Source organism: Rhea pennata, chromosome 9 (assembly GCF_028389875.1).
Source record: "Rhea pennata isolate bPtePen1 chromosome 9, bPtePen1.pri, whole genome shotgun sequence".
In the NCBI taxonomy this organism is placed as follows: domain Eukaryota; kingdom Metazoa; phylum Chordata; class Aves; order Rheiformes; family Rheidae; genus Rhea; species Rhea pennata.
Window position 1 is genome coordinate 27,162,863 of NC_084671.1, and position 27,357 is coordinate 27,190,219.

Sequence of the window (27,357 nt, forward strand, 5' to 3'; positions counted from 1 at the left end):
ATGGAATAGAAAGAAGGCTGCTTTGTGTTTCTTTTTAGTTTCGTTTCTCATTGCTCCTTCATCTCTCACCTTTGTGCTGGATGAAACACACTCCAGTGCCTGTGATAGGGCTAAATGACAGACTTCTCCAGCACATGTAGAAATACAGATTTTATCCATGCAGAGCAGTGACCATTTTAAAATAAATATTCAGATAAAATATTTTAGAGCAGCAGTTCTGAAGTGGCTGGTGTATGACACTTTGGATGGATGATACCCAGAACCATATTAAATGGTGTTTCCAGTAAAATGTTTGATTCAGATTGTAATTTCAACTTCTCTGGGCCAAATATTCCTCAATACTGCAGTAAGTAGTTTGGAGCTTCTTAGTTGAGAAATTTCTTGGATTTAATTTCCAAGAGCAAGCCAAGTAAACCAGATTGTTTATTATTAACCTCTTATGGCTGGCAAATGCAGGAGCAGAGGTTTCACAGGTTTGTTGTGGCCTTGGAGATGCTTGAGTTTTGCTAATGATTATTAGCACAGAATGTTTGTTTACTGCTTCTGTGAGAGGAAGAAATATATTGAACCAATTTGATCGAGATACGTTGTGGCAAAGTTATCCTGTGCTCTTGTTATCAGACATAGCTATGAAGCAAGAGTGTTTAAGCAGATGCTGAGAGCTTTGATAAAAGGAGGTAATTCAGAGCTCTGAAGATGATTTGTCAATGAGAGTACAGGCAGGCAAGGTAAACTGCGTATAAACATAAGCTAGGAACAAGTCACAGATCACTTTTCTTGGATGTGAAGACCTGCTAACTCAGGATGATGTTGGGAATATAGAAACTTATTAATATACTAACACACAAGGTGGTGGGGATAACTTCTTGGCAGCAAACACTTGTACTGAGAAAAATCTGTTTGCAGATCACAATGTGGGACCTGGCCAGTGGGAAGCTGCTACGGTCAATAACAGATGCTCATCCCCCAGGAACAGCCATTTTGCACATTAAGGTAACAAACACTGTGTACTCTTTGAATACCACCTTTTTCTTTCTCAAAGGCTTATGTTCAGTCAGATTTATTGTCCTCCTTTGTTTAGTACTTTTAGATTTACAGATAAGAACAGCTACGTAAGAACTATATGGCAGCAATATCCAGAGGTGAGAAAAATAAACAAATTTTATTTAAGAAAAGAAACTGAAAATCTTGAGAGTTGAAATGACAGTATTGGCTGTGAGTTGTAGGAGACGACTGAGTTTATTTTAACTCACCTCTCATGCCAAAACCAATGAAGAATTAGTTATTTTAAAATATCATTTCTCTAAAACTTGCAGTGGTTTGAACTGTATACTTGGCTTGACCGTCTTAGACTTACGTGAGTTAGAAGTATATAAAGTAGCTTTTTTCTGCAGTTTTTCAAATACGCTTTTGCGGCGGGGGATTGGGCTGAAAGAAATTAATCTGCTAGGCATGGAGTGATAGATGGCAATTGTAAAATTTAAGATTATTTAACAACACAAGACTGATGCATTCATTCTCGCCAACTCAAGATAAGCTAGCAGATGAGCACTGGGTATCTACACCTGGTGTTAGTCAACACTCACCTTCTCTGGATGTAGCTTCTTGCTCACCATAATGTTGTCTTTGCACACAGATACTCATTTTTGATTTTGTACGTGGCTTTGCTTTGTGTGGACCCCTCTCATCAGAGAGTTGAGCTGTTCCAGTAGTGACACAGGCCTTGATATGCTGTTGTTCTATGCTGGGGTAGCAAGTAATGGGACTTTGGTAATAAAATCTAGCAAAAAAGCTTGTTGGAGGGATGAGGGTGAAACACAAAACGTTGCATCTCTTATATATCATAAAAAAGCCAGTAATTGTCTCCATGCTGCATGTTAAAGGAGTCTTTCTGGTAGGTACAAGGAGTGTATGTTTGTGTTCTGTTGGTAGTGCAATAGCATACATTCTTCTAGATATTTTTTGTGGTAGTTTATTTCTCAGTGCAAGTTTTAATCTAATTATGTGCTCAGTTTACAGATGACCCGACACTTGCAATTTGCAATGACAGCGGAGGCTCCGTATTTGAACTGTCATTTAAGTAAGACAATAGCTCTTAAGTCTTAGAAAACGGTAATACAAGCAGCTAATGCTGGGTCGTAAGTTCTAAAGCCATAATAATAATAATAATAATAAAATTTGAACCAGTAAGGCTATGACTGCTGAATATACAGTTTAGGGCTGCAGTATAATTTCACAGCTGAAGCAAGATACTGTCTAACTGTGTAATAGTCAAAGAATAACCTAAGTTAATAAGGTATATATGTGTTGGTCAAGAATCCTAGCATTCTTTGGCTGTAGGTAGTTGTCATAGAAGTGCTGTCTCTTAGTTCTCCCTGTTTTTTCATTAGTGAGAGCTACCTTGCAGTAACTGCTTGTTCTTTTCTTCTTGTGCCTCTTCAAGAGGAGAAGGAGGTGGGACAAGGAGCAAGCATTGAGCCTAACAGACTAAGGAAACTAAGCATGTCCAGGAATGGCCAAGAGTTTGCTGTTAAGTAAAATTCTAAGGAGTTCTTGTTTGTACCTGAGAAACTGTTTAGGACTGCTTCTAATCACATTCTAAAGTCAGTCTTGGAGCCATGGAAAGGGCTCTTTAAAAATAATGTTTATGAAGGATTCTTATGAAGGATCATGCTTGAGGTTTCTTGGGGCTGTCAGACTGATCTCTTGATAGCTGGTCATCCTCACCAAGATGATTTGTCGTCTTTCCAGGAGAGTAATGGGAGTGAGAACATGTGAATCTCGATGTCTCTTCAGCGGCTCAAAGGGGGAGGTTTGCTGTATTGAACCATTACATGCAAAAGTTGAGCTGAGAGACCATCCTATTACTCAGTATTCATTGTTGGCCATGGCCTCTCTAACAAAGGTAATTTGTTGCTTGCAGAAGCTTTTGAGGAATTGAAAAGGTGTTTTCTGATGTATACTCAAACATTTTATTTTGCCTTTTTGTTTTTCTTGAAGATACTAGTCATTGGATTGAAGCCATCTCTGAAAGTGTGGATGACTTTCCCCTATGGTCGTGTGAGTAATGAAGCCAAATGCTTGCTTTACAAATGCTTGGGGATTACAGCCACAAACAATTCTTGCAGCAAAGGGGATGAAGTTAGGGCCAGGATTTAGATTTTGCTGCTTTTTGTCAGCACACAGTAAACTCTGCTTTGTGGGACTGAAGGGATAATTTGTGAGCCTGATGTGCACAGACTGTGGGCAGAGAGGAGGTGAAAAGGCTGCTTTAAGTTGTGCCTCTGCGGTGATGCTCATTTCCTCCAGTAAGCATGGAGGGAGCCCCTCAGCTTCACCCATTCTGTGCTGTGGCCTGAAAGCTTGCACAGGTGGGACGTTTACCTGATTGGGACATTGCTCTATGGGGTTTCTGTTCAGAAGAACCATACAATAAAAATTCTGATTGCACGGTCAGAAACAGAAAGGAGTTAGAACACTAAACTTGTCTTCTGAACACTGACTATTCTTTGGTATGATTCCTGAGAGAAAAGCAGCAGAGGGAAGCATGGGCTGTGTTAGAATGGGAGAATGGAGGAGAAGATACTGTTAGCAAACTGCAGCTTGTAACAGTCTGTCCATCCATCTGAGGCTGGATCTGCTTTAAGTAGCCAATAAGCAATACGTGTCCTGGAACTAAGGCTCTGCCCTTCATGCCTTAAATACATACTTAAATAAATAATTTCTGTCTCTCAGATGGACCCTTCTAGTGTCCCTCTTCTGGCGTGGCACTTTGTGGCTGTGCAGAACTCTGTGAACCCCATGCTTGCCTTTTGTCGAGGAGATGTTGTTCACTTTCTTCTGGTAAGCTTGGATGTTACCTGCTGCTTTTCAGGTAATTGCTTCTTGTTCAGATATTCAGTTCATTGAGCCTTTGGCTCAGTGGAAGCGTATCTGAGAGTGCTAGGGCTCACTGCAGCCTGTGACTGGCTTGGGAAAAGAAACCGGTTGATTCCAAACCCTCTTGCTATACTTCAAATTATCCAAATGCAAAAAAACTTTTTTGTTGAAAAATGTTTTATTTTTTCAAAAGAATGAATCAAAGCTGATTTAGCATCATCATTATGTAGCGCTGACTTTTACAAGCAGAGAGTATAGTAGTCCCTGTAGAGGAAGAAAGAGCCCTTGACTGAGAGTTGTCTCGCAGCATCTTCCTTCAGTTCAGTAGTCCACTGGGGCCGAGTCTCTGGAGGGTCAGTGAATAAAAATCAGTCCTCCTTCGGGGATCTCTGGGTACTATAGGCTTGCCTCTCTCCTAGAAACTAAATTGTCTTACATAATACGTAGAAGGGGGAAAAAGATTGAACACATGGTGCCTACTTGTGTCATTTATGACCTACAACTGTTGTAGTACAAATAAATGATTAAAAATTAATCCAACAGAGGACAGTATTTTTTTTCCCTTTGCTCAGAGCCAGTCTCTTACTGCTTTCTCACTTATATTATTGCCTTTGAAAGTGGAGAAATTATGTTCTGTGTCAGAGTGGAACCATATGCACTGCTAATGGTGCACTCAGTCTGCTTGTCTGAGGGGAGCGCCGGAATCCTGGAGTTGGTGTGATGTCCTCTTGGAACAGAGGTTGATTTTAAAAGTGTCTTTGAACTTGAGTCAATCTTGTCTGATTTCTCTTGCAGGTAAAGAGAGATGATACTGGTGCAATACACGTCACTAAGCAGAAGCAGCTTCATCTACACTATGACCTCATCAATTTTACTGTAAGTCTTATACTATTGAATGGTTAAGTTTTTTGTACTAATTTTCTGGCAAATGTGTCTTAATAGCCCTTAGTTCTATACTACTATTTTTACAAACCTGGCATAGAAACTCTATCTAGAGTTCACTAACTGAAAATGGTCTTAAACTAGGACTCAAGTGAAATACCAGTATCTACTGAGTGAAAGATTTGTAGCATCTAAGGCATCCTACTGGCCTTTTTTGGGTTGGGGGGAGCCTTGTTAAGGGAGATTTTTTCAAGAGCCGGGGAAAATCTAACAAGAAACATTTTTATTCTAAATCCTTACTAAAGGAATGCAAACTTTTGTGTCACTGACTCAGTAAAATTTTAGTATGTTTCCATATGCATGTGCCAACTAAACCACCATCATTCTGTTTGAAGCTTTTAACAAAAAATACTAATGATAAAAAAAAAAAAAAGCTTAACTCTAAGATACTTCTATAGAATACAGTTAATATAACATAAAAGGCCAAAATACCAAGGTGAATATCCAAGTTAGCTGGAATTTGAAGATTGTCATCAAATACATTTGAGTGTTTTAAAAAAAAAATCCAAAAGAAAATGGAAAAAGCTTTTTTGTTTGCAGGACTTTGGTCATGAAAATGTAAATTATAGAATATGGGTGACAGGCTTTGAGTTAAGCTTAGATGTACTGTTTCTCTTTTTTAATGCCAGCATACCTCTTGACATCATATTTACCTTCTAAGAGATTTGAGAACAGAGTGCTGTAGTTGTCAAATTTCAGTGACCTTTAACAGAAGGTGTGCTACAGCACAAATAGTGCACCAAGAGAACAAGAACTCCGGTGGATTACCATTGTTCTGTATGTGTTTTTGTGTTATCATTCCTTATGATATTTCTCGATGTTAAGCTGATATTCCAAATGGAGTCTCCTATCTTTACCTTCGCAGTTACACATGGGTGCTGCTGTGATCGTGTAACAGAGCTACTAGCCATCCTAGAACCTAAGGCATAGATACCCTAGCATATGTCCAGAGCCTGTTCAAAGGCCTCTAGTTGTGCATGCATGACTGAAATCTGCCATTTGTTGCCTTTTCAGTGGATAAACTCACGGACAGCAGTGCTTCTGGACAGTGTGGAGAAGCTGCATGTGATAGATCGCCAGACACAAGAGGAGCTGGAGACCATAGAGATCTCAGAAGTTCAGCTAATCTACAACAGCAGCCACTTCAAATCCTTGGCAACAGGGGGCAACGTCAGCGAAGCACTGGTAGAACAAATGACCTGTAGCCTGCTTGTGTTGTGTTGTCCTTGTCTCAGACATGCCATAGTTGGGGGAGCTTGGAGCTTTGGAGAAAAGGCTTTTTGAAGCATCTCAAATATCATATGTGATGTTGATTTAGTCACATAACAGATAGTTCATGTTTCCTTTTGTGCATTGCTGTACTGGGAGGTTCCTTTAAGGAAAGGAAAAAAGCTTTATAGGAAAAAAGCTTTATGAGCATTATTCTTCAAGAGATTCTTACAGGCATTTCTGCTTTGGGCTATTGTATGTTACAGATAATTTGCTGTAGCAGTACCTGTACACTATGTGCGTTCCCTTCACCCATCTCTGATGGGTTCTCATAGATGGGTAGAGAGTAGTGCACATGCTTGTTCCTTTTCTTGCCTGAATGAGAAAAATGCTAATGGAAGTTGCAACACTTAAACTATTGCATTTCCTATTTTTCCCTCTTTTTTTAATATGACTTTATTTTATTTTGCTTTATTGCTTTCATGATTGTAACTTATTTTTGTTGCATGCTAGTCTGTGTGGTGTTTGGACATGTGGCTGTTTTATTCCTGAAGTGCATGTTAATTTCCATGGCTCCAGGTGGCTCCTGTAATCTGTCTCCCACATTTTGATGTAGTATTTCTGCTGCCATAGTGCTATGGAAGTTTTTTTTAAGCTTTTTACCTCTTTAAACCTTTTTAAAGGTTGTTGGATAAGGTGCTGCTTTCAGCAGAAAATCAGTTTCTCTTTTCGGGAAGCAATTCTCCAAGAGCATGCAGAGTAGAAGACCTTGTGTCCATGCTTGCACTGAAGATAACTATGGTGTATTCTAGCACTGGGAGGACTTGTAGCTACTAAAGGTAGCCCGGTGATTCTAAAAGTTCACAGCTGGAAGATCTGGTTCCTATTATCCAACTTCTGCTATTGCCCTCTGAGACTTGCTGCCCCAAACAGCTATTGAACGCTCTTGTGGGTCTATAGTTTGGATCCCCAATTCCAAGCCCAGCATAACGTCATGACTCAGCTTCAGAATCCCGAGGAGAAGCACCTTCCATGCAGGGTGGCAGGGTTTCACAAGAAACCTGTCTGTCCTCATTCCCTTTGAGCACCAAAGCGCATAGCGCTTCTTTCAGCCTGACTGGCTAGATGCTATCAAGAGCCTTTGCTGCCTTTGGATCTACATAGCTGCTGCTGAACTAACTTTATTTACCGTGTTTGCTTTGTGCTGCTAGTGTTGCTGTCATTCTTTATGCTGCAGGCGCCTACCGAGGAAGCAAGAGTGGGAAGGTGGAGTTTAACCTAAAAAGTTAGCTCGTATGCTGCCTGCCACATGATTTGATATTGCCAGACACAACCTCATCAAATGTAGCTAGAGTCTAGCATTAAGGTGGTAACTGAGCTCTCCTTGCTAGGATGTGTTATTATTTAGGGTCTTTTACTCAATTCCAGAGACTCTGCAGGGTCCCATGGAGACTTCTGATGATTGCCATTAGAGTCAGAGACATGTGAACTGAAAAACTGCCGGACCCAATTACATTCTGCAGGTTAAAATGCTACTGTGATTCTAGAAAAGACCTTTACTTAATTCACAGATTGTGAGTGGGAGATGTAGAGCTGAAGTCTATTATTGCTATTTTAAAAGACTATAGATACAATACAGTCCGTCTCTTTCTTTGTGTTTCAATAAGAATAAACATTTGATGGGGAGCTGTGATTTCATGGCTCAGGGGACTGGAAAGATATTTGTCCCTGTAATAGTTCCCCAGATACTGTAGAAGGCAAATCATAGCTAAGGCTGCTGCTCCTGTAAGGAATATTCTGGCTGTAGAGAAGCCTGGATTTGTGGCTGAAGATGCCTGGCCCCATTCTCCTACTGCAGCATCTAAAGAAAAATGCAGGGAGCCTCTGCTGTTTTGGCCTTAGGTTTTGTGCTGAACAGGTTGGAGTGTTCCTCTTACAGCTTAGGATGGATACATTTTTCAACAGGAAAGCTTCTTGGATCTTTTCTCTCTATCTGGCCAAACTGAAGGAAGTAGAGGACAAACAGCTCTACCCTTGTAGAGCTGTGCAGCAGAGTAGCAAGCAAGCACTACCTGTGCATTGTGGTAGGGGGTAAAATCTTTAATTTTGAGTGTGATGCCCCGTCTCCCACATTGTGAATGTGCCTATAGCTGGCCTTCTGAACAGCAGTAACTGTCGTTCAAATTTCTGTTGTAGCAACTCTCACTTCAACAACGTTGCTTCCATCTGTCTCTTCTGTGCTTTTTTTCTTGAAAAAGATCTATGAAGGAGCAGAAGGGAAGGAAAGAGTCACTGTAGCTTGTTTGCATCCAAGGACAGATGCAGAGCGCTGCTTGTGGATTCTCACAACTCCTTCGTGTTCTGGAACTCAGCAGCACTTGAAGTTGTATTCCATAAGCAGGAAGGCATGAAGACAGCACTTTGTTACTACTGCCCAGCAGTCTGTGCTCTTCTCTTTCAATTCTCGTTTTAATTTCTTTATTACAAAGGGTCTCTAAAGTTTGAGCATAGATATGTTTCCTGGGATACTTTACAAAAACAAAAAGCAGTTTGTTCTGTGTGGTTTTTTTCCTCCCTGTAGGCGTTGGTTGGAGAGAAAGCTTGTTATCAGTCCATCAGCAGTTGTGGTGGTCAGATCTTTTACCTCGGAACTAAGGTAAATGTGGGGAGTTTTAATGGAAATACAGGGCATCCATTGTTGCTGGTAGTCGTCTTCTGGAGAAAGCCAAGGTTTTGTTCTGTGGAGATATTAGCCAAGAATGGACTCTTTGTGCACATATGTCGTTAGATTAAAGAAATATGCAGCAATCTGGTCGTAGCCAAGGTATCAGCTCAGAGAAATATTGTCATAACTTCATGGCATCCTGGTTCATACTGCCTCAGAGTAAATTTAACATTACTGATTTAACATTACTTTACTAATTTAACATTGCTTTACTCTATTCTAAGCATCAATTTCTCAGTCCTAAATTTACTAGTGAGTAAATGGAAAGAAATAAGAGGACTAAGGAAACTAGATTCTATTTCATGGAATAATAAAAAGAATATTCTGTTCACTTCTGCTGTCCTGCAGTTCGGGCTCTCTGTGGCTAGACCTATGTAGGAACTTCTGAGAGAGACAATTCTATTTTCCTGGGGTGTAATTGTAGCCATTTTTTTTCCCACTTTGTGCTAATGGAGGGACTATTGCCTCCTGGGAGGATGCTAAGGTTGAGACCTTAACACAGCTGTGAGCATTTCTAGGGCTTTGACTGCGAGCCAGCTTTAGCAGATATCTGTCATGCAGTTGTATAGAGACCTACACTCAAAGAAGTCCAATGATGACAGTGTGGAAAGGCAAAGCCAAAGAGAGATGGGCTATAGAGTGGCATGTATGATTTAAGGTATGAAGTATGGGGATTGTATCTTGGAGCAGAGGGGTTGTAAGGCCTTACAAAATATTCACATTATTTCTGCCGTGCCAAATTTGTGGGTTACTTTATTTAGCTTCATCTGTACCAGCATATTCCAGTGGGTCTGTGGGATTCCACAGGCTGCATGAGCAATTGCCCATAAATAAATAATAAATTGATAACCTCCTTTTTTTTTTTTTATTTTTTTCTTTTCTAGTCTGTTCATGTCATGACATTGAGGAGCTGGAGAGAGGTAGGTTGAAAGGAAACAGGTGCGGCTTAGTAACCTTGAGTTGCTCAAATGTAACTTGGTAGGAGGGGGTGAGCTCTGGGCTTGCAGCACTTGTGAAGCATGTTCTGAGCACTGTGTTCAGGATCTATAATCTACATATTGTCTGCGCTGTAGGTACATTGCTTTCCACAGTGAGATGCTATTGGACTCCTACTTGCATAAACTTGAAGACTGAATAGGGAGCTTGTTCTCTACCTTATCTGCCCAACCAAGACACAGTGCCCTGCTGTGTTTCAGTTTCTGCTAACAAGGCATAGTTACTGCACTGAACAACTTCTGAGGACTGTATAAATGCAAGTCTTCTATCTGCCAGATGGGACACAGGAATGGAAGGAAACCTGTTTCACTGTATTTCATCTTCAGCTAGTGCAGGCAGCTACATAATAAAATTTATCAAAGCCTACCTACCTAGAAAGCTCATTGAATTTTAGATCATTTTTTTCTGTTGCTGGAAGTTGTTTCTGAACGTTATTTCTCTGATGCCTGAAACTCTATCAGCTTCCATCCTAAAATTCTTATGATGTGTGTATGTCCATCTATTCCTGTTCTGTTCTTTTCACTTGAGTTAAATAGACACTAGAAAGGAAAAAATGCTGACTTCTCAATATGTTTATTCAACTTAAGCATATTCTCTTTCAGACTTCGTTTGCAAGGCTATAAGCAAAGCTCTATCAGCACCCTCTTATAAGATTAGCATTGCATTCTTTTCTCTTTCACAGTCCCCTTTCTCTGCACCCCTTCCATGATAGGTTTCTTGAACGTAGGTAACTGGTTTGGCACTTACTAGCCTGGGTAAGGTCTTGCCAGTGCTGTGCGCGATGGCTTCAACTCTTCCCATATCACAGATATGCCATGCCTCATATTCCCTTGGGTCTCATTTTGATGCTGCTTTGCTACTTTATGTCAGTGGCTCATGACAGTCCTGTGGTTCACCAATATCCCATAGTCAGGCACTGATTTCCACTGTAAGTTGCTTGACTCTTCAGTATGTGACACTGGATCACATCACATTTCTATTACCCAGCTTTGGAGGGCGTCTTGTTGTTTCTGTCTGTCTACAATACTATCCACACTGTATATTGAGAGTACTCTGCCAACTTGTTCATCAACAAACTTCATTAATAAACTCTGCATGTGCAAAATCATTATATAAGAGGGGGCTTCAGGGCTGATCTTCAAGGAATCCCAATAGTGACCTCCCTTCAGTCTCATACTTCTCTTTGGAACAGTGACTGTCAGCATTTTCCCCCCTTACCTACTTTATGGCTCTTATACTCATCTGTGATTACAAGCTCCTTCAGGTGATGCTCCATCAAGGTCTTTAATGAAGTATGAAGAGTTCAGCTCTACTAAACTTTGTCTGGTACAGTCTCTGCTTTTGGTTACCAAGATCACTTCCCTTTACCTAGTATTCCTTCCAGCCATTTACTACCACCTCTGGTTTGGTAAACTGTTAATGAAAAGTCTTGTTTTGATCTGTGATTTCATGTACTAGTTTTCCTAGAATTCAGAAATCAGTCACAACTTGCATGCTCTGAGCCAAGTTCCTCCTAAATTGCTTTATAGCTCCTATCATACTAGAGGCCTCTTTATTGTAGAAATTACTTGAGTTATCAAGTACATTGAGGTATTAAGGTGTGAAGCTGAGAGTTAGTTCTTGGCTGCAGTGCAGAATGCTGCTCCAAGATGCAGAATCTTTCTTCTCTCAAACAATACTTATTAAAATGCTTGACCTAAAATATCCAGACTAATGTTGCTCAACCTTTTGTGTTGATGATTCCTTAAAGTAGAAAATACTTGTGACCTACTTCAATCTTTATTGATTTTGAACTCAAAGGAAAATAAAAAGTAGAATGAACATGTCTGTGTGTTGAAAACTTGGCAGAGTCATGTGTTTTAAATCATGAGGCAAGGACAGGCAATGGAAAATTTTGATTCTTTGTGTTTACAGAGACACTGCCTGATGCTGTAAGTCTCCATTCATCAAGCATTTAACCTGCAGTGCAATCCGCAGGGACTTGGTGAACTGAGGTCTGGCGTTTCTTATCCCTCTTAACAGTTCAGCAGTAAATTTGCGTATGGAAGGATCTTTGTGAGATGATATTCTTTATTACAATGAGAGTTTTTGAGGTTCCTCTGTCCCCTGGCTGTCAAGAATCACAAGCAACTAATTAGGAAATGCTGCTCTTAAAGAAGTGGGGCATCGTGTTTTCTGGAATGCTAAAGTCCTATATTACTTCTTATTTTAGAGAGTTGACCACCTTCTGAAACAAGAGCGTCTCACTGATGCCTTGGCTCTAGCTTGGTCTTTTTATGAAGGTAAAGCAAAGGCTGTAGTAGGTAAGTTTTCCTTGTGGTTTCAACAAAAAAGAAAGGTTTTAAACCTGTGCATGTACTGAATTCACTGTTCCAGAAAAAAATATAAGACAATTGTTTAAAGTAGGGAAAGTACAGTTACTGCTTTGGGTTTGCAAGAAACAACACTCTTATATATATACACACACACACACACATACACACACACACACACACACACACACACATACACACACACACACACACACACACATACACACACACACACACACACACACACACATACACACACACACACACACACACACATACACACACACACACACACACACACACATACACACACACACACACACACACACACATACACACACACACACACACACACACACATACACACACACACACACACACACACACACACACACACACACACACACACATACACGCACACACACACACACATACACACACACACACACACACATACACGCACACACACACACACATACACGCACACACACACACACATACACGCACACACACACACACATACACACACGTTTAGCTTTTTTTAGAGTTGTAGTGCCTTTGGTAGCCTGCTGGTTTTAAGGGAGAATCAGACCTAATCTGTGTTTGACTGCTACCTGCTGTCACTTGGCCACTAAAGGGAAGGATACAGGTGCTGAATAAGTAGTCTGCTAAACGCTTGACGCTTTGCAGCAAATAAGTTCTGGCGATTTTGACATGATTCTCAAGTCCTCAGGATAAGATCCTCCTGCTGTGACATAATTAGTACATGAAATTGTGTCTTGTTTTAACACATGGATATAATATACTTAAGCAAATAGGTAGTTTTCCATATTCAAAAGAACTACTTTCTTTTTGAGTTGGCGTTTAAGAACTTTTCTCCTTTATACTGCACTAAGTTCAACTCCTTTGCATCAAGGTATCCTCCATCGATTAGCCAAACATAAACAGTCTATGAAAGCCCTTCTCTAGCTGTCCTCTAAACTCATTCGCTTCTGTCGAGCAGCACTGAGAGCAGGCGCTTTCCATTGCAGTCGTGCTGAACAGCCATTACGTTGAGAGAAAGAGCTCCTCAGAAGAGGGGGCTGAAAACAGTTCATGAAGTCATGTATTCAGATATCCTGAGCTCTACATCTCCAGGGTAGTGGTGCTAGCCCCTGAATTGTGGGGTTTATGATGATCTTTATATTTCCACTTATAGCTTAGATAACTTTTTTTTTTTTTTTCCCTCCCGTCATTCTTTCTAGGTTTGTCTGGGGACACAAGCAAGCGGAAAGCAGTCATTGCAGACAGAGTGAGTCACTGATTTCTTTCTGATTGGTTTTTAATTTATACTGCTGTGATGCTAGCTGTGTTCCTGAAAGGAGTGACTTCTCTTCTTCAGAACTTAGTCCAACTAACTCCAGGAAGTGTATGTGTTGCCTCGCTTGCTAATATTGTGAGCGATATTTTAGCAGAGACTTGGAAATACCTTTCAGGTGGAGGTGGGGATAAAATCTGAAGCATTAGCAAAACATTGTGATATTAACATCCATCCCTTGCGATTTCACAGTCCATTTTCTTGTCCTCTCATAGTGGACAGAAACCTATTCTGTAGCCAACTCATGAATTTCCTGCCCTTTGACTGATAAATACCCATCAGTACATAACATGCTGACTTTTCTACATCTAGAATAAATTCTTTGACTGTTCACATTCAGTTGTCACCAGAAACCCATTTCCTGGGAAGGGTGTGTTTAAAATATGTAATTATTGCAGTAATTGTTCAGCCAATTCTTTGTTCTTCATGCATGTTTTATTTGCAGGTAGATAAGTTTTGCTAAAGTTTTGCACTAAAACTTGAGCACTGGGTAAAAACATGTGCTTTGGGATGTGTTCATCTGCATAGAAATTTGCTGTCAGATTGGCTGCCCAATGTCCCAGTCAGTTAAAGTTGGTGTAGACCTGCAGTATCATTTGTGACGATTAATCTTAATCACCTCTGTGCCATGTCGTGCATTTGTCTCTTGGCAGCTCTGTTCTGAGCGCTGTTTGTACCCTCTTCCATCCTCTTCTCCCTCCTGCCCTTGATAGTTCATATCCAGACTAGGACAACAGGGTTTGCTGCCAGCCACCCAAGTCAGACTACAAAATGTGCTAGTAGAGACTGTAGTGTAACATGTGAGTGAATTTTCTTGTTAATTGTAATTCAGATGGTTGAAATCCTTCTCCATTATGCTGATCGGACTTTGAAGAAATGTCCAGACCAAGGAAAAATCCAGGTTATGGAGCAACATTTTCAGGTATGGTGCTTCAGAGGACTCTGATGTTTAGATCTTTTGAAGTTTGAATCAAACGTTTGCTTTGCCGGGAAAGTTACTTGTATGTTTTTGAAAGTTTGTGCTGCATTGCTATTTAACTCTTACCTATGTTGTGTGCACTGTTAAAATTAGGACTTAGTTACTACTAGATGACAGAAATGGACCTGTATCCCCTCTGTCTTCTGCAGAAGTGGGACTAGAGATCTCCTATTAAGAACAAGCATACCCATTCAGACCAAAGATGACCTACCCCAGTACCCACCTGCCTTTGTCTGCAGCTGCCTAGATTTTTAGGAGCCTTTTTTCTTTTTTTTCTGTTTTTTCGTTTGTGGGTATTGCTTGTCACGTGCCATTTGAGTTATCCGTTGAATATGTTTTCCCTTGTCCGTAGACCTCACTGCTTTACAGGCCCGTAGTAGATGTGAAATGTTATTTCCCTTTCTGAAAGCCATATTCAATTCGTCTTGTGTATCCTGTTTAACTACCACTGCACTGGGTTTGAGATCTCTGCCTCTAGGATTGGCAGGAGTAGTGACATACTTCACCATGTGCCTGTTTGCATGAGCTGTCATTGCCTTTGGTCAAGTCTTTGTTCGAGTTTGTCTTTAGAGCTCTTAACTTTTGAATGCCAGTCAAAAACCTTTGAGCAGTGTTACAATTTTTCCTTCGCCCTGTTCTAGCTAGACAAGTGAGATGTAATGCAGCCAGTGGTGACTTTACATGCTATTCAGGATGCTGATGACTGAGCTTTGGAGGTTTAAATTACCATTGGCTGCAAGAACTGTTTGGAAGTTTAAATCAGGTGGAAAGAAAATTAGAGTAGACTGTCTTTTGTCTTTGCACCCACCTTGTTTCTTTAGACATTGTGCTGCTGAGAAATTGATCTTCACTAAAACTGGGCTTAAAAGTTTCAGTGCCCTCAGTAGATGAAGCTTGCTCACACAAGTGAATGAGATTAGGTGTAGTTTTTCCTCACCCACCATTGCTTTATCTGGACTGCTGAGTGCTGTAGCAGCCCTAGGGGTGAAAAATCTTACGGTCCTTTTGCCCCAGGCGTGGGAAAATGTTGATTTGTTAGCGGTAAGTAAAAAAAGGAAAAAATCTTTCTAAAGAACGAGAAAAAAAAAAAGGAATACCCCAAAACATTTGCACAGAACTGGGGGATTTCTTCGCCTTACCTACTTGTGCTGCTGGAGGTGCTAAAACACACATTTCTGTCTCTGGCCTGATCTCTCAGAGACGTTACAAAAAGTCTTGCATCTGGACAGAAGGGCCCTGGGATTGCTGATGAGCTTCTATTATCACTTTTTCTTTGCTCTAAGGCTTATATCTGCTTGTGTTTCCTCCACGCAGATTTGTGGTGCTTGTGCTGTCCAGCAGGACACAACCTTGACCCGTTACTGCAGTGCTCAGTCTCAGTCGGAATTCATGCAGTGGGGTTGGGGAAGGTTTGTGTGTTAGGTGTGGAAGTGGCAAATCTGTAAGTGGCTTTATTCCCCTTTCCTGGCAAACTCTGGTTTGTGGAAAAGCTGTAACTGTGCCAACTACCAGCTGACTCAAGTACTTACTGATTCTGCACTCTGTTAGCCAGGCTTCATTTTGTGCTGTGGCGGATGTGCTATTTGGTAGGACCTTTGCCAGATCCTAAAGCTTTTTTATGTTTCTTCTGCAGGATGTGGTGCCTGTCATAGTTGATTACTGTCTCTTACTCCAGCGCATGTAAGTCTGAATTTCCAAGCCTGTCTCCCAAGGCAGATCACTAACCCATGTAGTCCTGAGCACACTGCTTCCTTTGGTATCTCAAGTGGTTAGATTAGAGGCTTAAAAACTGATACTGAAGTCAGGGTACTTGGTACTCAAAGAAAAGTGTCTCTTAAATTTTCATGGATATAGTGAGGAATAAAAGTTTACTTCAAACTCTTTCCCCCTCAACAAAGAACGTGTTTTGACAGATTTTATCTTCCTCATTTCTCCTCTAACAGCAATTTTTTTTGTTGCAACAAATCCTGTGAAGCTGCATGTAACCTGCATCAGTGTAGGAGCTGAACAGAGCATTAGGCTGCTGAGCTTAAAAAATACAAAGGAAATAATTTTAATTTGGAGCTCTTAAAAAGTAGATAAGTAGGAAGATTTCAATAAGAAGAAGATTATTTGATAACTAAACACTACTTTCGTTCCCAGGGATCTATTATTTAACCAGATATATGATAAGATGAGTGAGAATTCTGTAGCTAAAGGCATCTTTCTGGAGTGCTTGGAGCCATACATCTTAAGTGATAAGTTGATGGGAATCACAGCTCAAGTGATGAAAGACTTGCTCCTTCACTTCCAAGACAAGAACAGATTGGAAAATATGGAAGCCTGCATTGTGCATATGGATATCACCAGCTTAGACATACAGCAGGTGAGCTGCTGTACTAAATGCTGTATGGAGTTCCTCTGAGTAAGTGGCAACATCCCTTAGCCTTTGATGCAAGCTTTTCGTTGTGCTTTTAAGCACAGCATAGCATGTGGAAAATACGATGCCACCTTTCAATGAACAAAACTTGTGTAGCCCAAACTGTTACTGCCTTTTGGTCATTAATACGTGACAGAACTTAGCCACTCTCTGGAGTCAAGTTCCCCGAATATGGGCGTTGTTTAGAGTGGCTGTGTCCAAGCTGTCCTGCGCACACTCCTGTAAGCCTGTGTCGTTCCACCAGTTTGTGTCCCAGAATGCACTTACGCATCAACAGCTGGATATGTTGGAAAATACCAGCCAGTCAGGGTTAGTCTTTTCCTGTTTTTAGTACCTTACCTAGCATCAAAGGCTGCCGGGGCACAAAAAATTAGAGCTGGCATTACTAATTCAGTACCTGCCAGCCTGCTGTGCCAAGGTGCTTGTTCTTGCATGGCAAAATTAGTGGAGTAGAAATTATATTCTCCCCAGATAGTCCTGTATTCCTTGTCCAGTTTTTATCCCACCGCCTGGCTTTCCATCCCAAGGAGGGAATTGCTTGCAAACTTGACAAAATGATTCACTAGCCCAGACAAAAAACAAACAAGTGTAGTCAAGGGTTTTGAAGAACTGTTGTTTTTATTTTGTAACTTTATGCAGGTTATGATGGCTAGAATTTAGACATTTTGATTTCGTCTGTGCTGTGTGAGCAATGAGCTCACATGAATACATGAAGTTTACTCCCCTTGGGTCCATGTAGGGAGTGTAGTTCTCTAATGGAAATTCTCAGTCTGTTTTAAATTATCCTATTGAATGATGCAAGTGCAAGAACAGAGATTGTATTTGAGAGAGCAGGAACAAAAAAATAGTGGGCTAGGAAGAGCTGTGCATCTACATTGTGCTGTTTCCATGCAGGTGGTAGTTCTGTGCTGGGAAAACCATCTCTACGATGCCATGATCTATGTGTACAACAGTGGGATGAATGACTTCATTAGTCCCATGGAGGTAGGAAAGATGCTTGTGGTATATCAGGGTACCAAGTCGCTCTTAACCTTTTCCTTCTGTAGGTATTGTCTCACTTTCTGCAGAACTTGAACGGGATGCATGCTGTCACTGAAGTGCATTGAGATAGTGCTCGCATGTTCAGCCAACAGCCTTTCTGAGAATCAGCATTTGAAACTAATGCATTATCTTCTCCTTCACTATTTATATGTTGTTTGTTCTTTTGATTCTGAGGAGGAAATCATATATGATACATGAAGCTTATTTGACTAGATGAAATAGAGGAGAAAAGTTATTTATGATTTCTATAAACTTCCCTTTGACAATGTGGTTGAGGTAGCAATGCTCTGCAAAGTTAGAGCAGGAAATTTAAAGTCCTTTTAATACAAAATGTGAAGAAGTAGAAGAGAATAACAAATGATGGATTGAAGAAATTGCACTGCAAAACTATCTATTAAAAGCATGTTGCTGATGATGAATCTGGCCTGTGCTGCATGACGTGCTGAGGAGATACCAGCTTTCTGTGCAATGGGATTAACACTAGTGTAGGAGTGAGATGCTCTATGAGCATTTCATGCCTTTTCTTGTTCATGAAGTTCTTCATCTGCTGGCACACTAGTGTATTAATATGTATCGGATAATAATGGAAACAAAGAATAACTTACTGTGTACAGAGCTTGGGGGAGAAAAAGGGAGAGAAGTTGTTCCCACGTCAAGCCAGGCTTTATTCTTAGCACTTGAGCATGGTGTATCAGCCGTGCGAGTGCAGGGCTCGATACTGTGTTGTGGCTAAAGAGCCTGTTGCTGCTGCTGCTAACCCTGAAGATATGCCTGATATACCAAATTCTCTTGAAGCCTAAAGCTGTAATATAAAAATGTTTCAGTAAGGAGGAACTGCTTGTGTTTTCATAACTGTGCTAAAATTGAGAGTTGTACCATTTTGAATGTGAATCTTACTAAATATTATTATTGTAATGCAATTTATAGCTGTTATAATCTCAGTTAATTTTCTCAGAAAGGAGGCTTTTTAGGTGTCTGTGAATTTAAAAGGGACTTCTTGAAACCTAGTGTTTAGCTACAGACGCACAGATAACTTTGTTTTCTGCTTTCTAGAGCTCTAAATTCAGACTAGTCTTCACTCTAGATTCCTGAACCAGAGACTTGCTGGTGAGCCTGCAAGGTATCATGAAGATTTGCATAATTTGATGGCAGAAGATGCAGGAATAGGAAATAGGGTTAGTCAGCTGTCTGATTGGACTAAATCTGTGTTCTTGTATGTCATAACATCAGCTGGGGGAAGTATCTTTTGCCACGTCTGAGTGTCCTCTGCTCCTGCTAGATTTAAGATATGGTGAGAAAGCAGAGTTTCTGTGGGGAATACGCTCCAGTGATTTCTGTTTTAAAACCAAGCAGAATGTTTGGTTTGAGTTTTCATAACTGCTTGAGCCCTGCACTATAGAGGTCACACCTGGAAAGGACTCAGGAGTTCCCTTGACTGGTGTGCACAAAACTGGCTCTTCTCTCAGCGCAGTGCTGAAAGGTGTTCTCAAGTAGAGGTGGCAACATTACTCTCTTTGTTGTTACAGAAACTGTTCAGAGTCATTGCGCCTCCACTGAATGCTGGGAAATCTCTTACAGGTACAGAATTCTTTCTTTTTAGGGATTTCTGGTTTTCGTGCTTCAAATGTCTCTGCTCCTTTCCAATAAAGAGAAGCGAAAGGGAAATGCGTACCCCAAATATAAGGGTCTTGGAGAACAGAAAAGAGCTTTAGCACTTTTTAACTGTGTGTGAAACTGCACACATGTCAAGTGAGATGTTTTGCTAACGGTTGTGGAAAAGGATTGAATCTCTATCTGTTTTGTGCCAAAAATGTGATAAAGGACTTTTGTTTTGTAGATGAGCAGGTAGTAATGGGCAACAAGCTGCTTGTGTATATAAGGTAAGGTACTTTAGTAAGTGTGTGTGTGTGGTGTTGCCTAGTGGTGGCATCAGATTTTAATACATTATAGTTGCAAAAACTTACAGCATATTTTAAGATATGTAAAGAGTATGTAAAATAGCAATGGCTGCTTTGTACAACTGACTTAATGTTCCAGTGACTTCTTGTTACACATCACGTGAGTGAATAGGCAGGATAAGCTTGGATACTGGGAGCTCAGGTTGAAGCTGATTTCTCAAGACGATGTTTTTGTCTTTAGAATGTGATTAGAGTTCCTTCTGCATCCTAATCTGCAACGCGGTGCTCCTTGGCCAAGGACTTAATAGTGTGAAAAGCTGTATTTTAATTCTTTCTGTAATGCCTTCTGGGATAGCTGTCCTCAGTTGCCGCTTGCTATATTGCCTATCGTTTGCAGGAGGTCATTGTACAGTAGTGATTATTTAGCAAATTTGTCATTCTGGAATCTATTCAAAATTGTGAACATTAGAATCTGCTTTACTTCTGATTCCTAAAATACACGTTTGTGAAAAATCCTGAGTTTCCCCTGTTACGTTTCTGTTGTGACACTGGCATACCTTGCGTGCAAATTCATGCTGTGCATTAGCTTGTTGTGTATTAACAGCATTGCTGTCTGTGGTTTTTGCATACCCACTCTCAGGTGGTTTGATATTTACAAAATGAATTGATTTGACATGTTTTAAAAGCATCCTGAAAGCTAGCTCCCAAGAGAAACTTTTTGCCCCAATCCATTTAATATCAGGCTGTATTTAAAAATGCCTCTCCCCTGCTTTTCCACAGCTGCTGCTTGGCAGGCCGTGCGTATCCATTGGGTGATATTCCTGAAGATCTGGTACCTTTGGTTAAAAATCAGGTAAGCAACCTTTTGGAAGGCCATTGGCCCTCTCACTGGTAGGGCAACCTTGAGACTAGGGAGAAGAAAAGGATAGTGTGGTGGAGGAAGAAGGTTATCGCTATTATGTATACAACAGTCCTTTTTGAAAGTAAATAATCACTCCAGTGAAATTGTTCTTGTATGTGTATTAGTGCAACAATCTGACTGCTACTTCTCTGCAAACAGCTCTTGCAGAAAGAAGCACCAACAACTCTTAACTTTGCCTTGAGCAGAACAAGGTGTCTGATTTGCCTACCTGCAGGTGAACAAAATCTTGGTCATTCATCCAGCTCTTTTCTGGCTTTTGCGAGAAACACTGTGTGTTTCATTTTGTGGATTTGTGGTAGAAGAGGATATAGCTCTGACAGCTATATCCTTGCAATATGATATATGACACCACAAATACCAAAGAAATATTTAAAAAATGAAATCATACAATTGTTGCCATCTGAACATCTGAGCGTAATATTTTTCCTTCATCTGTAAATTGAGGGGTAGGAGCATGCAGTTCGGACTGGCACAGGGTTTTTCTTTCTTTCTTTCTTTCTTTCTTTTTTTTTTTTTTTTTTTGACAACTTCTGCCACAAAGTTGCTACAGATATGTTGCTGTCTATTCTTTCTAAACTTGATTACAGTCATCTGTTGTCCTAGTGTCCTGTTACCATATTTTCACCACTGAGGTTTATCCAGCCTCAGATATTCAGGACAAGCATGTGTCTGTCCTCTAGTTATAATTCTCACATGCAGGATGAACGTTTCTGCCCTGTCACTTAGAACTGAATAACTATTTAGCTTCTGCTATATCCACACATACTTAGTATATGGGTGGATGATGTGGAGGATGCCCTGACTACAGACAGCATGAGGTAGCATTTAGTAGGTAGAAGTGTCTTTGTGATTTAGGTCTTGGTTGCAGGTTTCTCTGAGGCTTTTGATTTCTTGTTCGTAATTATATTAGTGTGCGTTTGTGCTCATCTCTGCTCATTAAGACCTCATGTTTCCTGAAGATAGTTTTCCAGCCTTGTGGAAACCACAAGTATTCAGCTGTAGTCAAGAGCACATTCTAATCAAGTGCTCCTAAATGCGTTCTTACACCCTTGGCGATGTCTGCCCCCTCTGACTTCACATGCAGATATGTGAGAAATTATTTGCCAGAGCTGTTTAGTAGGTTTAACATGCTGCAGTGCATCTCTTCTTTTGGCATATCTGAGGAACCTCTCTTGAGAGCTTGCAGGAAGGAGTTTTTGGGGGCCATAGAACTGGGAAAATATTTAACATTAGGTGTGTTTTGGTACTTGGAAAGAAAGGCAAATGTAGTCAGTTCTGAACTTAAACTCCTGTATCCTAGCATTTGGTTCCAGCTCATCTGATCCCAGCTTTTTTCATGGGGCAAATTGGTCTGATCTGTGGTTTAGTTTCCTATTTTCACTAGTGTCTATGACTGTATCTAAGTTTTTGGAGCTGAAATGAATCTGATGGTTCTGAGGTCTGTGGTTCAGGCTGCCTGACAGTTCCCTCCCTCATGGCCTTGTTACTTCCCCCTGCCCCTAACACTGGGGGGAAGAGGCTTTCCTAGTGGGGCGATGGTGTCTAGGAAGACATCCTCCTTTTTCCAACAGTCTGTGTTTCTTTGAGAGAACTTAAAAGGTGTGCCAGTTTCTTCCTTCTCTTGAGGAAAGAGGTCAAAGCAACTCATGGCTTGTGGACATTCTCCAACCTTGTGGTGGCTTTTCCCCGAGCTGTGCCATATTGTGATAAAATTGTCTGCTTTCTCAGTCTGTTCAAGCTGTGATTAGGAGGCACTGGGCTGGCACTACATTCCTCTTCACCTACCTGTCTTGTCCAACCTTAGTTTTGTAGTTGTCACTGAGCAGGGCCTGCCATTGCATTTATAGGGCAGGTTCCTAGGTGCTTCAGAAAACTCTGTGTCTGTGGGCCCTCAAGGATCACCTGCTTGTTTTTGCATCCTGAGCTGAGCACAGACAGACTGTCCATCTTTCAATTTTTTGGTCTTCTACCTGGTCTCTGCAGGAAGAACTGTGTCAGCTGACATCCAGATCATCTTCCCAGGGCACTTTAGGAACAGCAGTTGCTGCCTCAAGGCCTCTAAGTGCTGCTATTGTCCTGTGCAGATCCTGGTGGCATGAGCATGCAGGCTTATCCTACTTCCTCTATAAGGCTGAGGTTGAGCCTAGAGTTGTATCTCCTCTGCAGCCTCATCCAATGGATTATCTTTGGCTGATCAGATTCATCATATTTTTCTGAGCCTGTGACTGTAGCTTTCAGATCTGAAGAACCAGCTTCTTCCACAGGGCTTGCTCAAGAAGTCAGCAGGCTGTGTCAAGGCAGCAGGTGCCATTGTACATATCTTGTCATATTTGTGTGGGACAGGTTTGAGCACATCCTTGATGCTTTCCTCAAAGGTAGAGAGCACCTGGCTAAAATCACAGTGAATTTGGGCCAAAAGTGTGACTAGACACACAGGTTGCATGTTCTGACAGTTAGCTTTGTCACTGCCAAGTAAACCTCCTTTCCTTATTTATTTCCATCAACCTTCAATCTGATTATTTCTATTTAAGGAGCTTCACCTAAGGCAAAGCCTAACCTCTTTGGTGACATTTCCCTGAACATTTCAAAATGACAGTTGCTGCTAGTCATGACTTTGTGCTAATAAAAATCTTTCCTTCCTGAGTTTTTGGCTAGTTCTACTGCTGAAGTTATTTTCCTTTTGGTCGTTAGCATTTCACTTTTGTTTCAGGGTTTTTAAGAGGCAATACTTTCCTTTTCGTGCTTTCTCCCTGCGGTAAGTAACACCTGTTTAGAAACCTGATTCCAGCACGCTGGCTACAGTCTGGTGCGTTGAGATGCAGGCTGGCAGGTGGGGATCAGGCTGAAGGGGGCTGTGGATCTGAAAGTCAAGCTGCTAACTCTTCCTGACTTCTTCACTGCAGTGGTGAGAGGAAAATTAACTCAAAGTAGGAGTAAATGAGAGAAGGTGGCATTTTCAGAGGGTAGGATACTTGGTCTATCCTGGGAGAGCATATTGCCTGTCATTCAGCTCTCCACAGGAGCCCAGTGTGTATCTTGACACGTACTCACAAGTGCTAGCCGGTACCTTCACTACACCAGTCTGCAGTCTTTCTTCTGGAAGCCAGATCTGTTGTGAGCTTTGACAACGGCACATCTGAGACAGATGCAGCAGAGCCATGTTCTTTACGTTTGGAAAGTCTGGACTTCCCTGTCAGTGGTTCAGTAAAGGGGGTTGCTTTCATTTTGAAAGACGTGCTCAACTTTCAGAGGTAGAAAGTCGATGGATGAGCTGCAGAGCTGAGTAGTACTTAAATCAGTCTTTGCAGGGCCATAAACTGTGGGGATGTTGTGCCTCAAAGTGCAGGAGCAGACTGACTGGCTCTTTCCAAGCGAACTACTGACAAGGGGAAGAGCTATGCCCTGTACACCTCTCTGAGGAGAGCTGACCGAGGGTCATCTCACACTTTGGAGATACCAGCAACAGTGCGTTTGGTAGGATCTGCAGTGAGGAGCTTCTGAAGAAGCTCCCTGACTACTGACTCACAGTGTGTACACTGACTGGTCCTTTCTTGACCAGGCCATGCTAGTGGTTTCTATGTTTGTGCTGATTGAGACAAAGGGAGGAGAAAAAGGATTTTGAATACTTTTCCTTTTTTGTTTAAGACAGAGTTCTGTATTTTCATCCACCAGGATGGCATCCAGTGGAGGTTTTTCCAGCTATTTATTTTTGCTCAAGACTACATGTTCAGCAGAATAGTCCTTGCCCTTCCCTGTCCTTTCTTCTAGGTGTGACTATTGTCCATTTTCGACCCTTCAGTCTCGCACGTTGGGATGGCATATGGTTTACAGAGTCATTTTTTTTTCTAGAGATGTCTCTTGTTTTGTTTGGGTTTGATCGCTTTTTGCGTGACCGTATCTGTGAAGTCAGAATAGCCTAGACTTTGTTGAGACATCTCACCACTGGGACTTTTCCTGCTTCCCATCAATCTGAGGGTCCTTCAGCACTTTTGAGGCCAGACTAGCTCTTGTCCTTCCATCTGACAGGACCTATCAGCCTTCACTGATCATTCATTGATTAGAAATTCATTGGTTCCCTTTAAGGGGCAGATTTTTCTGCAGTGGGAAACATCACTAAAGTTAGAGCGTTGATGAACTCCAGAGGTGTTTTAAAGCTTAGTGCAAAAGAGGTCATGATGCTGCTTTCCCATGTGCTTGTGCTCGCAGTTATGTGAAACGTGTAGGAAACCTGCTATGTTTGTTTGAATGTTCATTGTAGGTCTTTGAATTTCTCATCCGGCTGCATTCAACTGAGGGATCTGTGGATGAAGAGGTCTATCCTTATGTTCGTACCTTGCTCCACTTTGACACTCGGGAATTCCTTAATGTTCTTGCTCTGGTAAGAGGCCATTAAACTCCTCCAAGAGAAAAATGCTTGGCTGCTTGTTCCTGTTTGCTTTTATTTCGGGAGCTGGGAGTGGAGGGCTTTCTTCTCAAAGTGTCAGTGTTTTGCCTCCTGCAGACTTTTGAAGATTTTAAGAATGACAAGCAAGCTGTGGAATATCAACAGAGAATTGTGGATATACTTCTGAAAGTGAGTGTGCCCCAAAATTAACCTCTGGGAATATGTCTGACTGTGATTATGTATGGTACTGTGCAATAAAGCCTGTAATATAGGTGAGGGGTTTCCAATCCTGTGCTGGATGACACCTCTGGGAAGGTGTGCTGGAGCTTGGATTCACCTTGGCACAGGTGATCAGTTGGATATTTAGAAGCAATGCTTCGTGCACATAAAGCATGGAGATAGCAAGCTCTCCATTTCTGTGATTTCACTTGCTTTGTACTTTGACATCAAATTCTTCCTTTCTGTACTGTTAAGTTCATTTTTATCTGCTCCTCATCCATTCTACTCCTTGTTTCCATCTCAGCAGAAAACCATCCTGGGAATCTAGTGCTTGGCAAGGTGCCAATGCTCTTCTGAAAAACCCTGCTCCTGTGTCTGTAAATGCTGTGTTTGGGATGTAACATACCCACAATGACAGGCCTATCTTTAGTAGATGGGAGAGAAGAAGAGTGTCAGAGCTGTCAGCCTGGTGCTCTAGAAATCACTTGTCATTTGCAGACCATGTTCCTTCACAATGTTCTCATTAAAAGTTCTTGCTGCCAGATGCCTTTTGCTTTCCTTTTCAAAGCTGTCAGCATTAATAATGAGTAACTCCACTTGGAAACTGTTTATGTATAAACATATCATAAGTAGTGTTCCCCTGTCACTGTCATCAGTGATAGATGAGAGCAAGGGCAGCAGTGAGTGAATTCAGTGACAGAGGTGCTGCAGTAGGCTGCATTGGGGGGCTGAGAGAATGCCACTGTGGGGGATCTTTTGTGAGTCTGGCTGAGTCAGACTTTGCTGTAACGATGTTCAATGTTCGTTAACCCTGTGCTGGGTTAGCCCCGTGCTTGTTCTGGAGCTACCTTGGAATATGTTCCTGTGGCAGCTTTGGGTTGGATCTACCCGTTTACAGTGCTACCTTGTGCTACTGGCCACACAGCAGGCAAGTTCTCTTGAACTGCAACAAAATTCAGCCCTGCTCTTGGAAGGGAGAAGGATGGTGACTATGAGAAATGCTGCAGGATTAGATGCATCTGCAGGCAAAGGATTCAGTGCTATGAGAGTTCTCAGCCTCTTGGTCTTGAATCTGCTCTCGTTTTGAACAAAAATAAAAAAAAAATGCTTCTTAAATAAAAGAAATTTATCATTGGCAATAAAAGCACTTAGAAAATAGCCGTGCACTTGCAAGTCTGGCTGATGTAGACCTTCCACTAACACTGGTTGAAACCCATTGCTTTTAGGGGGGATTCTCCAAGCAGGGGCTTTTCACATTCTCTATTTCACATTGAGAGTAGGCTTATTTTTATTTGTAATTTATTTATTTTTATTTAGAAGCCTAAAACACCAAGTGAGGACACATCATACTTTGTTTTGTGTGCCAGACATTTAGTAAGTGCTCCTCAGGTTTCAGACCTCTTTTGTGGTAACTCTTAGGCATTCACGCTTTCTGTAATTTGAAGTCGTCAGCACAGCTACAGGTTTCATAAACTGTAGAGACTTGCAGCTAATTTAATGTGAGAAAAGAATCTTTTTTCCCAAACCCACAGTTATTACTTAGTTCTTGTGTACCGCAATTGAAGTGGTGAGTGCCTGGGGCTTGAAGTCAAATGTATTTTTTCCTCCCACTCATTTTGTCTTTTTTCCTCATGTAACAACATTTCTCTGCTCAGGAGCCCTGTTGCATGTCCAATCGTTAGGACAGACTACAGAAATGGATATAAACATAGGCTTCCTCATTGCTGTTTGGAGCTCTTTACCCCACCCTACCCCCTCGCCAGAATCAGGCACATGCACGAGTACTTCCCTTTGCTATAGGGCAGAGAAGCCCCATCTCTTCAGCTTTAGAGGAGAATATGCCTGTTAGATGTCTGTGTCTTCAGGCCAAACAGAGATGCATTCCACAGAGAGTGGCTCTTATTTTGACCTCCAGGATGGACTTGCAAAAGGAGATCGTGTGGGTGTCTCAGGTGGGGAAGACATGATGACCAGACAGTGATTTCTTGTTGCAGCATCCTGATTGTTATCCCAAAGGCAGCTGCAGAATGAATCTCTTCTGTTGATTTTATTTCTCTCCTTTCTCCCTAACGCTT

The 27,357-nt window shown here is 41.4% G+C and overlaps 1 protein-coding gene across 4 annotated transcripts in view; it reads left to right on the plus strand.

Moving 5' to 3' along the window:
• VPS8 (VPS8 subunit of CORVET complex) overlaps positions 1-27,357 on the plus strand; it is a 93,565-nt gene that overhangs the window by 15,127 nt on the left and 51,081 nt on the right. Inside the window, exons 2-22 of one of the 4 annotated variants that reach the window (XM_062582260.1) lie at positions 907-993; positions 1,082-1,142; positions 2,013-2,080; positions 2,752-2,905; positions 3,001-3,060; positions 3,736-3,843; positions 4,675-4,755; positions 5,836-6,006; positions 8,612-8,686; positions 9,640-9,675; positions 11,964-12,054; positions 13,308-13,354; positions 14,253-14,342; positions 16,033-16,079; positions 16,542-16,764; positions 17,713-17,802; positions 19,386-19,437; positions 19,697-19,739; positions 20,538-20,610; positions 24,938-25,057; positions 25,181-25,252. In XM_062582260.1, coding sequence (XP_062438244.1) covers positions 956-993; positions 1,082-1,142; positions 2,013-2,080; positions 2,752-2,905; positions 3,001-3,060; positions 3,736-3,843; positions 4,675-4,755; positions 5,836-6,006; positions 8,612-8,686; positions 9,640-9,675; positions 11,964-12,054; positions 13,308-13,354; positions 14,253-14,342; positions 16,033-16,079; positions 16,542-16,764; positions 17,713-17,802; positions 19,386-19,437; positions 19,697-19,739; positions 20,538-20,610; positions 24,938-25,057; positions 25,181-25,252 — 1,800 coding nt within the window. In that variant the 5' untranslated portion in view covers positions 907-955. The remainder of the gene's footprint in view (positions 1-906; positions 994-1,081; positions 1,143-2,012; positions 2,081-2,751; positions 2,906-3,000; positions 3,061-3,735; positions 3,844-4,674; positions 4,756-5,835; positions 6,007-8,611; positions 8,687-9,639; positions 9,676-11,963; positions 12,055-13,307; positions 13,355-14,252; positions 14,343-16,032; positions 16,080-16,541; positions 16,765-17,712; positions 17,803-19,385; positions 19,438-19,696; positions 19,740-20,537; positions 20,611-24,937; positions 25,058-25,180; positions 25,253-27,357) is intronic. The other 3 variants (XM_062582256.1, XM_062582257.1, XM_062582259.1) reach the window with 3 other exon arrangements.